This window comes from Petromyzon marinus, chromosome 69 (assembly GCF_048934315.1).
Source record: "Petromyzon marinus isolate PM22_M1 ecotype Great Lakes invasive population chromosome 69, UKy_Petmar_22M1.pri1.0, whole genome shotgun sequence".
NCBI classification, from domain to species: Eukaryota; Metazoa; Chordata; class Hyperoartia; order Petromyzontiformes; family Petromyzontidae; genus Petromyzon; species Petromyzon marinus.
The window spans coordinates 8,617,452-8,632,746 of record NC_133735.1 but is presented as its reverse complement, the minus strand read 5'-3'; the positions used below and the strand labels follow the sequence as shown (position 1 = coordinate 8,632,746).

Genomic DNA, 15,295 nt, shown 5'->3' with positions numbered 1-15,295 from the left:
GGAGATGTTGACTGCCTCTCCTGGTACGCGGGAGGTTCGTGGGTTCGATCCCGGCGCCTGGTGCCCGCTGTGTATTTGGAGTTTCTGTATCTCTCATCACCACCACCACCACCATCACGGTGGCTAGGAGATGTTGACTGCCTCGCCTGGTACGCGGGAGGTTCGTGGGTTCGATCCCGGCGCCTGGTGCCCGCTGTGTATTTGGAGTTTCTGTGTCTCTCATCACCACCACCACCACCACCATCACGGTGGCTAGGAGATGTTGACTGCCTCGCCTGGTATGCGGGAGGTTCGTGGGTTCGATCCCGACGCCTGGTGCCCGCTGTGTATTTGGAGTTTCTGTGTCTCTCATCACCACCACCACCACCATCACGGTGGCTAGGAGATGTTGACTGCCTCGCCTGGTACGCGGGAGGTTGGTGGGTTCAACCCCGACGCCTGGTGCCCGCTGTGTATTTGGAGTTTCTGTGTCTCTCATCACCACCACCACCACCACCAGAGACCAGCGGTCACACAGAGACACGCGGAGAGACGCATAGATAGACGTCCGTTGAATCAACAGCGGAGCGCCGGGGAGACGTGGGGAGACGTGGGGAGACGTGGGGAAGGGCATTGAGAGACAGAGAGAGACGTGGAGGGAGACACGCAGAGACACTCGGAGAGACACACAGATAGACGTCCGTTGAACAGCGGTCACACAGAGACACTCGGAGAGACACACAGATAGACGTCCGTTGAACAGCGGTCACACAGAGACACGCGGAGAGACACACAGATAGACGTCCGTTGAACAACAGTGGGCCACGGGGAGACGCAGCGAGACGCGGGGAAAGACATTGGCAGACGGAGAGACGTGGAGGGAGACACGCGGAGAGACACGCAGAGACACGCGTGAGAGACGCGCACAGATGGACGTCCGTTGAATCAACAGCGGAGACGCGGGGAGACGCGGGGAGACGCGGGGAGACGTTGGGGAAAGGCATTGGGAGGCAGACGGAGGCAGAGAGACACACACGGAGACAGGGAGACACACACGGAGACAGGGAGACACACACGGAGACAGGGAGACACACACGGAGACAGGGAGACACACACGGAGACAGGGAGACACACACGGAGACAGGGAGACACACACGGAGACAGGGAGACACACACGGAGACAGGGAGACACACACGGAGACAGGGAGACACACACGGAGACAGGGAGACACACACGGAGACAGGGAGACACACACACGGAGACGGGGAGACACACACACGGAGACAGGGAGACACACACGGAGACGGGGAGACACACACGGAGATGGGGAGACACACACGGAGACAGGGAGACACACACACGGAGACAGGGAGACACACACGGAGACGGGGAGACACACACGGAGACGGGGAGACACACACACGGAGACAGGGAGACACACACGGAGACAGGGAGACACACACACGGAGACAGGGAGACACACACGGAGACAGGGAGACACACACGGAGACGGGGAGACACACACACGGAGACAGGGAGACACACACAGGGAGACAGGGAGACACACACGGAGGCAGGGAGACACACACGGAGACAGGGAGACACACACGGAGACAGGGAGACACACACGGAGAGACAGGGAGACACACACGGAGACAGGGAGACACACACGGAGACAGGGAGACACACACGGAGACAGGGAGACACACACGGAGACAGGGAGACACACACGGAGACAGGGAGACACACACGGAGACAGGGAGACACACACGGAGACAGGGAGACACACACACGGAGACGGGGAGACACACACACGGAGATAGGGAGACACACACGGAGACGGGGAGACACACACGGAGACGGGGAGACACACACACGGAGACAGGGAGACACACACGGAGACGGGGAGACACACACGGAGACGGGGAGACACACACACGGAGACAGGGAGACACACACAGGGAGACAGGGAGACACACACACGGAGACAGGGAGACAGGGAGACACACAGGGAGACACACACGGAGACAGGGAGACACACACGGAGACAGGGAGACACACACGGAGACAGGGAGACACACATGGAGACAGGGAGACACACACATGGAGACAGGGAGACACACACACGGAGACAGGGAGACACACATGGAGACAGGGAGACACACACGGAGACAGGGAGACACACACGGAGACAGGGAGACACACACGGAGACAGGGAGACACACACGGAGACAGGGAGACACACACGGAGACAGGGAGACACACACGGAGACAGGGAGACACACACGGAGACAGGGAGACACACATGGAGACAGGGAGACACACACGGAGACAGGGAGACACACACGGAGACAGGGAGACACACACACGGAGACGGGGAGACACACACACGGAGACAGGGAGACACACACGGAGACAGGGAGACACACACGGAGACAGGGAGACACACACGGAGACAGGGAGACACACACGGAGACAGGGAGACACACACGGAGACAGGGAGACACACACGGAGACAGGGAGACACACACACGGAGACAGGGAGACACACGGAGACAGGGAGACACACACGGAGACAGGGAGACACACACACGGAGACAGGGAGACACACACGGAGACAGGGAGACACACACACGGAGACGGGGAGACACACACACGGAGACAGGGAGACACACACGGAGACAGGGAGACACACACATGGAGACAGGGAGACACACACACGGAGACAGGGAGACACACACGGAGACAGGGAGACACACACGGAGACAGGGAGACACACACGGAGACAGGGAGACACACACGGAGACAGGGAGACACACAGGGAGACAGGGAGACACGCACGGAGACAGGGAGACACACACGGAGACAGGGAGACACGCACGGAGACAGGGAGACACACACGGAGACAGGGAGACATACACGGAGACAGGGAGACACACAGAGACAGGGAGACACACACGGAGACAGGGAGACACACACGGAGGCAGGGAGACACACACACGGAGACAGGGAGACACACACGGAGACAGGGAGACACACACGGAGACAGGGAGACACACACACGGAGGCAGGGAGACACACACACGGAGACAGGGAGACACACACGGAGACAGGGACACACACACGGAGACAGGGAGACACACACGGAGGCAGGGAGACACACACACGGAGACAGGGAGACACACACGGAGAGACAGGGAGACACACACACGGAGGCAGGGAGACACACATGGAGACAGGGAGACACACACGGAGACGGGGAGACACACACACGGAGACAGAGAGACACACACGGAGACAGGGAGACACACACACGGAGGCAGGGAGACACACACGGAGACAGGGAGACACACAGGGAGAGACAGGGAGACACACACACGGAGACAGGGAGACACACACGGAGACAGGGAGACACACACGGAGACAGGGAGACACGCACGGAGACAGGCCACCCCGTGCAATGCCACCTCCCTACGTGCCCGTGCCAGGGACACACGACTGCGGTTTCGGCAGCTGGAGAACAAATACTTCATGCTGTGGAACCTGCAACCCAAAGCCTTCTTGGATCCCGACCTGGTGAGCTTCCGCCGTCGATATCATCGCCATTATCATCGTCACCGTCATCATCATCATCATGCTCGCCATCATCGTCATCATCGCCATCATCGCCGTCATCATCGCCAGCATCATCCTCGTCGCCGCCGAATATTCACGCCGAGTTTCATCCCATCGCGCCCTGCTGGAAGGAATCTCTCCCCCCCCACCCCTCATCCCCCCCAGTGTCAGCTGTCCCTGTGCGCTACTCACCCAGTCACTCACCCAGTCACTCACCCAGTCACTCACTTAGCTACTCACCCAGTCACTCACCCAGCCACTCACCCGGACACTCACCCAGTCACTCACTTAGCTACTCACCCAGTCACTCACCCAGTCACTTACCCAGTCACTCACTTAGCTACTCACCCAGTCACTCACCCAGCCACTCACCCAGCCACTCACCCAGCCACTCACCCGGACACTCACCCAGTCACTCACCCAGCCACTCACCCAGCCACTCACCCAGCTACTCACCCAGCCACTCACCCAGCCACTCACCCAGCCACTCACCCAGTCACTCACCCAGCTACTCACCCAGCCACTCACCCAGCCACTCACCCAGCCACTCACCCAGCCACTCACCCAGTCACTCACCCAGCCACTCACTCAGCCACTCACCCAGTCACTCACCCGGACACTCACCAACCCACTCACCCAGCCACGCACCCAGCCACTCACCCAGTCACTCACCCAGTCACTCACCCAGCCACTCACCCAGCCGCTCACCCAGTCACTCACCCAGCCACTCACCCAGCCACTCACCCAGCCACACACCCAGTCACTCACCCAGCCACCCACCCAGTCACTCACCCACTCATTCATCCAGCCACTCACCCGGACACTCACCCAGTCACTCACCCACTCACCCAGCCACTCACCCAGCCACTCACCCAGCCACTCACCCAGCCACTCACCCAGCCACTCACCCAGTCACTCAACCAACTAATCACCCAGCCACTCACCCAGCCACTCACCCAGTCACTCACCCAGCCACTCACCCAGCCACTCACCCAGCCACTCACTGAGCCACTCACCCAGTCACTCACCCAGCCACTCACCCAGCCACTCAATCAGCCACTCAATCAGCCACTCACTCAGCCACTCACCCAGTCACTCACCCAGCCACCCACCCAGCCACTCACCCAGCCACTCACCCAGCCACTCACCCAGCCACTCACCCAGCCACGCACCCAGCCACCCACCCAGTCACTCACCCACTCACTCACCCAGCCACTCACCCGGACACTCACCCAGTCACTCACTCAGCAAATCACCCAGCCACTCACCCAGCCACTCACCCAGCCACTCACCCGGACACTCACCCAGTCACTCACCCAGCCACTCACCCAGCCACTCACCCAGCCACTCACCCAGCCACTCACCCAGCCACTCACCCAGTCACTCACCCAGCTACTCACCCAGCCACTCACCCAGCCACTCACCCAGCCACTCACCCAGCCACTCACCCAGTCACTCACCCAGCTACTCACCCAGCCACTCACCCAGCCACTCACCCAGCCACTCACCCAGCCACTCACCCAGTCACTCACCCAGCCACTCACTCAGCCACTCACCCAGTCACTCACCCGGACACTCACCAACCCACTCACCCAGCCACGCACCCAGCCACTCACCCAGTCACTCACCCAGTCACTCACCCAGCCACTCACCCAGCCGCTCACCCAGTCACTCACCCAGCCACTCACCCAGCCACTCACCCAGCCACACACCCAGTCACTCACCCAGCCACCCACCCAGTCACTCACCCACTCATTCATCCAGCCACTCACCCGGACACTCACCCAGTCACTCACCCACTCACCCAGCCACTCACCCAGCCACTCACCCAGCCACTCACCCAGCCACTCACCCAGCCACTCACCCAGCCACTCACCCAGCCACTCACCCAGTCACTCAACCAACTAATCACCCAGCCACTCACCCAGCCACTCACCCAGTCACTCACCCAGCCACTCACCCAGCCACTCACCCAGCCACTCACTGAGCCACTCACCCAGTCACTCACCCAGCCACTCACCCAGCCACTCAATCAGCCACTCAATCAGCCACTCACTCAGCCACTCACCCAGTCACTCACCCAGCCACCCACCCAGCCACTCACCCAGCCACTCACCCAGCCACTCACCCAGCCACTCACCCAGCCACGCACCCAGCCACCCACCCAGTCACTCACCCACTCACTCACCCAGCCACTCACCCGGACACTCACCCAGTCACTCACTCAGCAAATCACCCAGCCACTCACCCAGTCACTCACCCAGCCACTCACCCAGCCACTCACCCAGCCACTTACCCAGTCACTCACCCAGTCACTCACCCAGCAACTCACCCAGCCACTCACCCAGTCACCCAGCAACTCACCCAGTCACTCACCCGGCCACTCACCCAGTCACTCACCCAGTCACTCACCCAGCCACACACCCAGACACTCACCCAGTCACTCACCCAGTCACTTACCCAGTCACTCACCCACTCACCCAGTCACTCACCCAGTCACTCACCCACTCACCCAGTCACTCACCCGCTCACCCAGCCACTCACCCAGTCACTCACCCAGCCACTCACCCAGCAACTCACCCGGCCACTCACCCGGCCACTCACCCGGTCACTCACCCGGACACTCACCCAGTCACTCACCCAGCCACTCACCCGGACACTCACCCAGCCACTCACCCAGTCACTCACCCAGCCACTCACCCAGCCACTCACCCAGCCACTCACCCAGTCACGCACCCAGCCACCCACCCAGTCACTCACCCACTCACTCACCCAGCCACTCACCCAGCCACTCACCCAGTCACTCAAGCAGCCACTCAGCCAGCCACTCACCCAGCCACTCACTCAGCCACTCACCCAGCCACTCACCCAGTCACTCACCCAGCCACTCACCCAGCCACTCACCAAGCCACTCACCCAGCCACTCACCCAGCCACTCACCCAGTCACTCACCCAGCTACTCACCCAGCCACTCACCCAGCCACTCACCCAGCCACTCACCCAGCCACTCACCCAGTCACTCACCCAGCTACTCACCCAGCCACTCACCCAGCCACTCACCCAGCCACTCACCCAGCCACTCACCCAGTCACTCACCCAGCCACTCACTCAGCCACTCACCCAGTCACTCACCCGGACACTCACCAACCCACTCACCCAGCCACGCACCCAGCCACTCACCCAGTCACTCACCCAGTCACTCACCCAGCCATTCACCCAGCCGCTCACCCAGTCACTCACCCAGCCACTCACCCAGCCACTCACCCAGCCACACACCCAGTCACTCACCCAGCCACCCACCCAGTCACTCACCCACTCATTCATCCAGCCACTCACCCGGACACTCACCCAGTCACTCACCCACTCACCCAGCCACTCACCCAGCCACTCACCCAGCCACTCACCCAGCCACTCACCCAGCCACTCACCCAGTCACTCAACCAACTAATCACCCAGCCACTCACCCAGCCACTCACCCAGTCACTCACCCAGCCACTCACCCAGCCACTCACCCAGCCACTCACTGAGCCACTCACCCAGTCACTCACCCAGCCACTCACCCAGCCACTCAATCAGCCACTCAATCAGCCACTCACTCAGCCACTCACCCAGTCACTCACCCAGCCACCCACCCAGCCACTCACCCAGCCACTCACCCAGCCACTCACCCAGCCACTCACCCAGCCACGCACCCAGCCACCCACCCAGTCACTCACCCACTCACTCACCCAGCCACTCACCCGGACACTCACCCAGTCACTCACTCAGCAAATCACCCAGCCACTCACCCAGTCACTCACCCAGCCACTCACCCAGCCACTCACCCAGCCACTTACCCAGTCACTCACCCAGTCACTCACCCAGCAACTCACCCAGCCACTCACCCAGTCACCCAGCAACTCACCCAGTCACTCACCCGGCCACTCACCCAGTCACTCACCCAGTCACTCACCCAGCCACACACCCAGACACTCACCCAGTCACTCACCCAGTCACTTACCCAGTCACTCACCCACTCACCCAGTCACTCACCCAGTCACTCACCCACTCACCCAGTCACTCACCCGCTCACCCAGCCACTCACCCAGTCACTCACCCAGCCACTCACCCGGACACTCACCCAGCCACTCACCCAGTCACTCACCCAGCCACTCACCCAGCCACTCACCCAGCCACTCACCCAGTCACCCAGTCACTCACTTAGCCACTCACCCAGCCACTCACCCAGCCACTCACCCAGCCACTCACCCAGTCACTCAAGCAGCCACTCAGCCAGCCACTCACCCAGCCACTCACTCAGCCACTCACCCAGCCACTCACCCAGTCACTCACCCAGCCACTCACCCAGCCACTCACCCAGCCACTCACCCAGCCACTCAGCCAGCCACTCACCCAGCCACACAGCCAGTCACTCACCCGGTCACTCACCCGGTCACTCACCCGGCCACTCACCCAGCCATGCACCCAGCTACTCACCCACTCACCAAGCCACTCACCCAGCCACTCACCCAGTCACTCACCCAGCCGCTCATCCAGCCACTCACCCAGCAACTCACCCAGCCACTCACCCAGCCACTCACCCAGCCACTCACCCAGCAACTCACCCAGTCACTCACTTAGCTACTCACCCAGTCACTCACCCAGCCACTCACCCAGCTACTCACCCAGCCACTCACCCAGCCACTCACCCAGCCACTCACCCAGCCACTCACCCAGTCACTCACCCAGCCACTCACTCAGCCACTCACCCAGTCACTCACCCGGACACTCACCAACCCACTCACCCAGCCACGCACCCAGCCACTCACCCAGTCACTCACCCAGTCACTCACCCAGCCACTCACCCAGCCGCTCACCCAGTCACTCACCCAGCCACTCACCCAGCCACTCACCCAGCCACACACCCAGTCACTCACCCAGCCACCCACCCAGTCACTCACCCACTCATTCATCCAGCCACTCACCCGGACACTCACCCAGTCACTCACCCACTCACCCAGCCACTCACCCAGCCACTCACCCAGCCACTCACCCAGCCACTCACCCAGCCACTCACCCAGTCACTCAACCAACTAATCACCCAGCCACTCACCCAGCCACTCACCCAGTCACTCACCCAGCCACTCAACCAGCCACTCACCCAGCCACTCACTGAGCCACTCACCCAGTCACTCACCCAGCCACTCACCCAGCCACTCAATCAGCCACTCAATCAGCCACTCACTCAGCCACTCACCCAGTCACTCACCCAGCCACCCACCCAGCCACTCACCCAGCCACTCACCCAGCCACGCACCCAGCCACCCACCCAGTCACTCACCCACTCACTCACCCAGCCACTCACCCGGACACTCACCCAGTCACTCACTCAGCAAATCACCCAGCCACTCACCCAGTCACTCACCCAGCCACTCACCCAGCCACTCACCCAGCCACTCACCCAGTCACTCACCCAGTCACTCACCCAGCAACTCACCCAGCCACTCACCCAGTCACCCAGCAACTCACCCAGTCACTCACCCGGCCACTCACCCAGTCACTCACCCAGTCACTCACCCAGCCACACACCCAGACACTCACCCAGTCACTCACCCAGTCACTTACCCAGTCACTCACCCACTCACCCAGTCACTCACCCAGTCACTCACCCACTCACCCAGTCACTCACCCGCTCACCCAGCCACTCACCCAGTCACTCACCCAGCCACTCACCCAGCAACTCACCCAGCCACTCACCCGGCCACTCACCCGGTCACTCACCCGGACACTCACCCAGTCACTCACCCAGCCACTCACCCGGACACTCACCCAGCCACTCACCCAGTCACTCACCCAGCCACTCACCCAGCCACTCACCCAGCCACTCACCCAGTCACCCAATCACTCACTTAGCCACTCACCCAGCCACTCACCCAGCCACTCACCCAGCCACTCACCCAGTCACTCAAGCAGCCACTCAGCCAGCCACTCACCCAGCCACTCACTCAGCCACTCACCCAGCCACTCACCCAGTCACTCACCCAGCCACTCAACCAGTCACTCACCCAGCCACTCACCCAGCCACTCACCCAGCCACTCACCCAGCCACTCAGCCAGCCACTCACCCAGCCACACAGCCAGTCACTCACCCGGTCACTCACCCGGTCACTCACCCGGCCACTCACCCAGCCATGCACCCAGCTACTCACCCACTCACCAAGCCACTCACCCAGCCACTCACCCAGTCACTCACCCAGCCGCTCATCCAGCCACTCACCCAGCAACTCACCCAGCCACTCACCCAGCCACACACCCAGACACTCACCCAGTCACTCACCCAGCCACTCACCCAGCCACTCACCCAGCCACTCACCCAGCAACTCACCCAGTCACTCACCCAGCCACTCACCCAGCCACTCACCCAGTCACTCACCCAGCCACTCACCCAGCCACTCACCCAGTCACTCACTGAGCCACTCACCCACTCACTCACCCAGCCACTCACTCAGGCACTCACCCAGTCACACACCCAGCCACTCACCCAGCCACTCAATCAGCCACTCAATCAGCCACTCACCCAGCCACTCACTCAGCCACTCACCCAGCCACTCACCCAGCCACTCACCCAGCCCCTCACCCAGCCACTCACCCAGCCACTCAATCAGCCACTCAATCAGCCACTCACCCAGCCACTCACTCAGCCACTCACCCAGCCACTCACCCAGCCCCTCACCCAGCCACTCACCCAGCCACTCACTCAGCCACTCACCCAGCCACTCACCCAGCTCCTCACCCAGTCACTCACCCAGTCACTCAGTCACTCACCCACCCACGACTCAACCACCCGCTCAACTAATCATTCACCCATTCATTCACTTAACAATCACTCACTCACTCACCCACTCACTTCATCACCCACTCACTCCCTAACCCGCTCACCTACCCACCCACCCAAACACTCGTTCGCTTAATCACTTGCCTACGAGCCAACCACTCGACCAATTCATTTACCCACCCAATACCAATAACCGTCATTCGCCAATAAGTGACGGTGACATCACCACCACCTCGCCTGTGCCAGGCCAGAATTCTGATTTTCCTTCGATTTTGCTGATCGCGGATTTTGCCGATTGCTGCTATTTTCAAGAATGTAAACCACCCCGGGACCTCCCAACTCCTGCCCCGATGAGCCAGGGGTTTGGCTTGCACAGTGGGGGGGGAAAAAAACAATTCGGACACTATACACTACTATACACTATACACTACTACACTATACACTACACTATACACTACACTATACACTATACACTACACTATACACTACTACACTATACACTACTACACTATACACTACTATACACTACACTATACACTACACTATACACTACTATACACTACACTATACACTACTACACTATACACTACACTATACACTACTACACTATACACTACTACACTATACACTACTATACACTACTATACACTACACTATACACTACTACACTATACACTACACTATACACTACTACACTATACACTACTACACTATACACTACTATACACTACTATACACTACACTATACACTACACTATACACTACACTATACACTACTATACACTACTACACTATACACTACTATACACTACACTATACACTACTACACTATACACTACACTATACACTACTATACACTATACACTACTACACTATACACTACACTATACACTACTATACACTATACACTACTACACTATACACTACACTATACACTACTACACTACACACTACACTATACACTACTATACACTATACACTACTACACTATACACTACACTATACACTACTATACACTACACTATACACTACTATACACTACACTATACACTACTACACTATACACTACTATACACTACTATACACTACACTATACACTACTACACTATACACTACACTATACACTTCTACACGACTATACACTACCACACTACACTATACACTACTATACACTACACTACTATACACTATACACTACTACACTATACACTACTATACACTACACTATACACTACTATACTATACACTACACTATACACTGCTACACTATACACTACTACACTATACACTACTACACTATACACTACTACACTATACACTACTACACTATACACTACTACACTATACACTACACTATACACTACACTATACACTACTACACTACACTACTACACTATACACTACACTATACACTACTACACTATACACTTCTACACTATACACTACTATACACTACACTATACACTACTATACACTACACTATACACTACTACACTATACACTACTACACTATACACTACTACACTATACACTACTACACTATACACTACTACACTATACACTACTACACTATACACTACTACACTATACACTACTACACTATACACTACTACACTATACACTACTACACTATACACTACTACACTATACACCACTACTACACTATACACTACTACACTATACACTACACTATACACTGCTACACTATACACTGCTACTCTATACACTACTACACTATACTATACACTACACTATACACTCCACTATACCATACCTGTCCCTGTCATAGGAATGTGGAATCGCCACCACTGCTCACCCCAGGAAAGGAGCCTTGGCCTCTTCTTTTTATACCTACGACTTGCCTTTACCGAAATAACCCAACAGTTTGATGGATCCCTGCAGCCACGGAAAGCTTCAAATCAAGATTGAGTGTTCTAAAAAATTGATTTTTACCCCCTTCTGGAAATTAAACAGGTGTCCTGTTAAGGTGTTCAAACACAAAATTGATGATATGGGTTTTTCCCCTTTTTTCCGGCAACAATACTGAAACCTTCTTACAAGGATTCACGTTAACTCCATTGACCACAATACCTGCAGTCAAAATGCCAACAAAACACACACACACACTATGATAATAATAATAATATTTGTGGCATTGCCCTTGAAACTGATTGGTCCGCACCAAGGGACGGCTTTCTCTTGAGCCTCGTCCCTAATTGGTGCTCGACCACGTGACGCCAAAAGGCGTCACACAGCTCGAAGACAATGCCGCTGTCAAAGTAATGAGGGCTCGGGGTGAGCATCTACATCATTAGACCGCCTTTGCCAGTGCCAAAATAGTATAATGATAATAATAATAATAGGGGTTTTTCCCCTTTTTTCTGGCAACGAAACTGAAACCAAAATTGATGATAGCCTTTGCAAGGCAGAAAGTTACTGCATTGACCAAGGCCGTAGGAGTGAACATTTGGGGGAGGACAAAATCTTCCAGGGGGTCTGGGGGTGTGTGTGTCCCCACCCCCCCCCCCGCCCCCCAGAAAAAAAATCTAAATTTGAAAACTCATTTCCTGCCTAAAATATTTTTCAAAAAAATCACTAACACATAGGATGGACTTCTTATTCATGTTTTACAATAATGTCAAAGAGTGTTATTGTATTTGCATCGCTCTGTTTTAACTTTTCATTTTTTTTATTTTTTTACCATATCTTGTTTCATTGTATGTAATGGCAGAGATTACGGAGTACAACCATAACCACGATCACGTAAACAGAAATCGATTTCATAGCAATATATTGGGGGGGGGGACATTTTGAGCATATTTCAATATTGGTGGGGGGAGCGGGGAGGGGGGGAGGGTATAGCCCCCCCCAATATTTATTATAATCACGGCCTTGGTGTTAACCCACACACATTACTAGTGGTGGTGAACGTGCAAACAGAGACATTGTCTCTGGTAATATCAGACGCGCGCTGTCTTTGAAACTGATTGGCCAACTTCAGAGTCGTAGTGATTTGAAGCTTTCGTTTCTGCAGTGATTCATATCCTTGGCTTCCTTCGGTAAAGTCACGTTGAAGGGAAACAATAAAATAATAAAAAATATATGAATAAAAAAATGAAAAAAATAAATATATACAAACACATATTTCATTTTTATTCTTAGCTCTTTCGGTAAAGTCACGTTGAAGGGAAACAATAAAATAATAAAAAATATGAATAAATATTAAATAAATATATAAACACATATTTAAAAAAAATTCTTAGCTCTTTCAGTAAAGTCACGTTGAAGGGAAACAATAAAATAATAAAAAAATATATGAATAAAAATTTAAAAAAAAAAATATACAAACACACATTTCATTTTTATTCTTAGCTCTTTCGGTAAAGTCACGTTGAAGGGAAACAATAAAATAATAAAAAAAATATATGATTAAAAAATTAAATAAATAAATATACAAACACACATTTCATTTTTATTCTTAGCTCTTTCGGTAAAGTCACGTTGAAGGGAAACAATAAAATAATAAAAAATATATGAATAAAAAATATAAAAAAAATATACAAACACACATTTCATTTTTAATCTTAGCACTTTCGGTAAAGTCACGTTGAAGGGAAACAATAAAATAATAAAAAAATATGAATAAATTTTTTTAAAAATAAATAAATATACAAACACATATTTCGTTTTTATTCTTAGCTCTTTCGGTAAAGTCACGTTGAAGGGAAAGAATAAAATAAAAAAAATATATATGAATAAAAATTAAAATAAATAAATATACAAACACACATTTCATTTTTATTCTTAGCTCTTTCGGTAAAGTCACGTTGAAGGGAAACAATAAAATAATTAAAAAAATATGAATAAAAAATCAAAAAATAAATATACAAACACACATTTCATTTTTATTCTCAGCTCTTTCGGTAAAGTCACGTTGAAGGGGAACAATAAAATAATACAATATATAATTACTGCGGTCGCGAAAGCTTTACATCAAAATGTAGTTCATTGTTTCCCTTCGACGTGACCTTACCGCAAGAGCCAAGAATGTGAATATCGGAGTCGTCGGCAAGCGGCCTTGTCCGTGGCGCGGTTCTCGCCACCGGCGTCAGTCCAGAGACTGACGCCCCAAAGGCGACCAATTTGGATGATGATGATGATGATGGTGGCACGTGTGTGGCAGCTCCACCATGGGACAGCTTTTTGCCAGGATCCGGGAGCTTGTCTGCTGCTCCCACCCAGCTTGAAATAATTCGCTGCCGAGCTTGATGCGGTGTTCACCGGAGCGCCGTCTGCCCGACAGTTCTGTTGCTTCGCCTGAGGAAGGCTGCTTGTGTCGCGGCCGAAACCGTCGCGAGAGAATTTCATTTTCTTTCATCACGTTTAAAAAAATTTTCGTCGGTGACTTTACCCGAAAGAACCACCAAGACGAATCCCCGCAGTCACGAAAGCCTCCAATCGAAATGCATCAAAAACGAGAATAGGTTTTTAGACCTTGCTGGCGGCAAAGCAGTCGGTGTGTTGAGGTGACCCAAGCGCCAAATTGGCGGTACCTTTGGCGAGGGGGCGAGTTCCTGCCTTGACCCACAGACGGTACCTTTCGCGAGGGGGCGAGTTCCTGCCTTGACCCACAGACGGTACCTTTCGCGAGGGGGCGAGTTCCTGCATTGACCCACTGACGGTACCTTTCGCGAGTTCCTGCCTTGACCCACTGACGGTACCTTTCGCGAGGGAGCGAGTTCCTGCCTTGACCCACTGACGGTACCTTTCGCGAGGGGGCGAGTTCCTGCATTGACCCACTGACGGTACCTTTCGCGAGGGGGCGAGTTCCTGCATTGACCCACGCACGCATTGCTTGTAGCGGCGAACTTGCAGGCAAACATGAG

General features: G+C 54.5%; 1 protein-coding gene across 1 annotated transcript in view; it reads left to right on the top strand.

The window, feature by feature from the left end:
• The window catches only part of LOC142906716 (uncharacterized), a 70,251-nt gene that overhangs the window by 8,959 nt on the left and 45,997 nt on the right, over positions 1-15,295 (top strand). Inside the window, exon 4 of the mRNA XM_076055089.1 lies at positions 3,469-3,556. Within this exon, the coding sequence (XP_075911204.1) occupies positions 3,469-3,556 (88 nt within the window). The remainder of the gene's footprint in view (positions 1-3,468; positions 3,557-15,295) is intronic.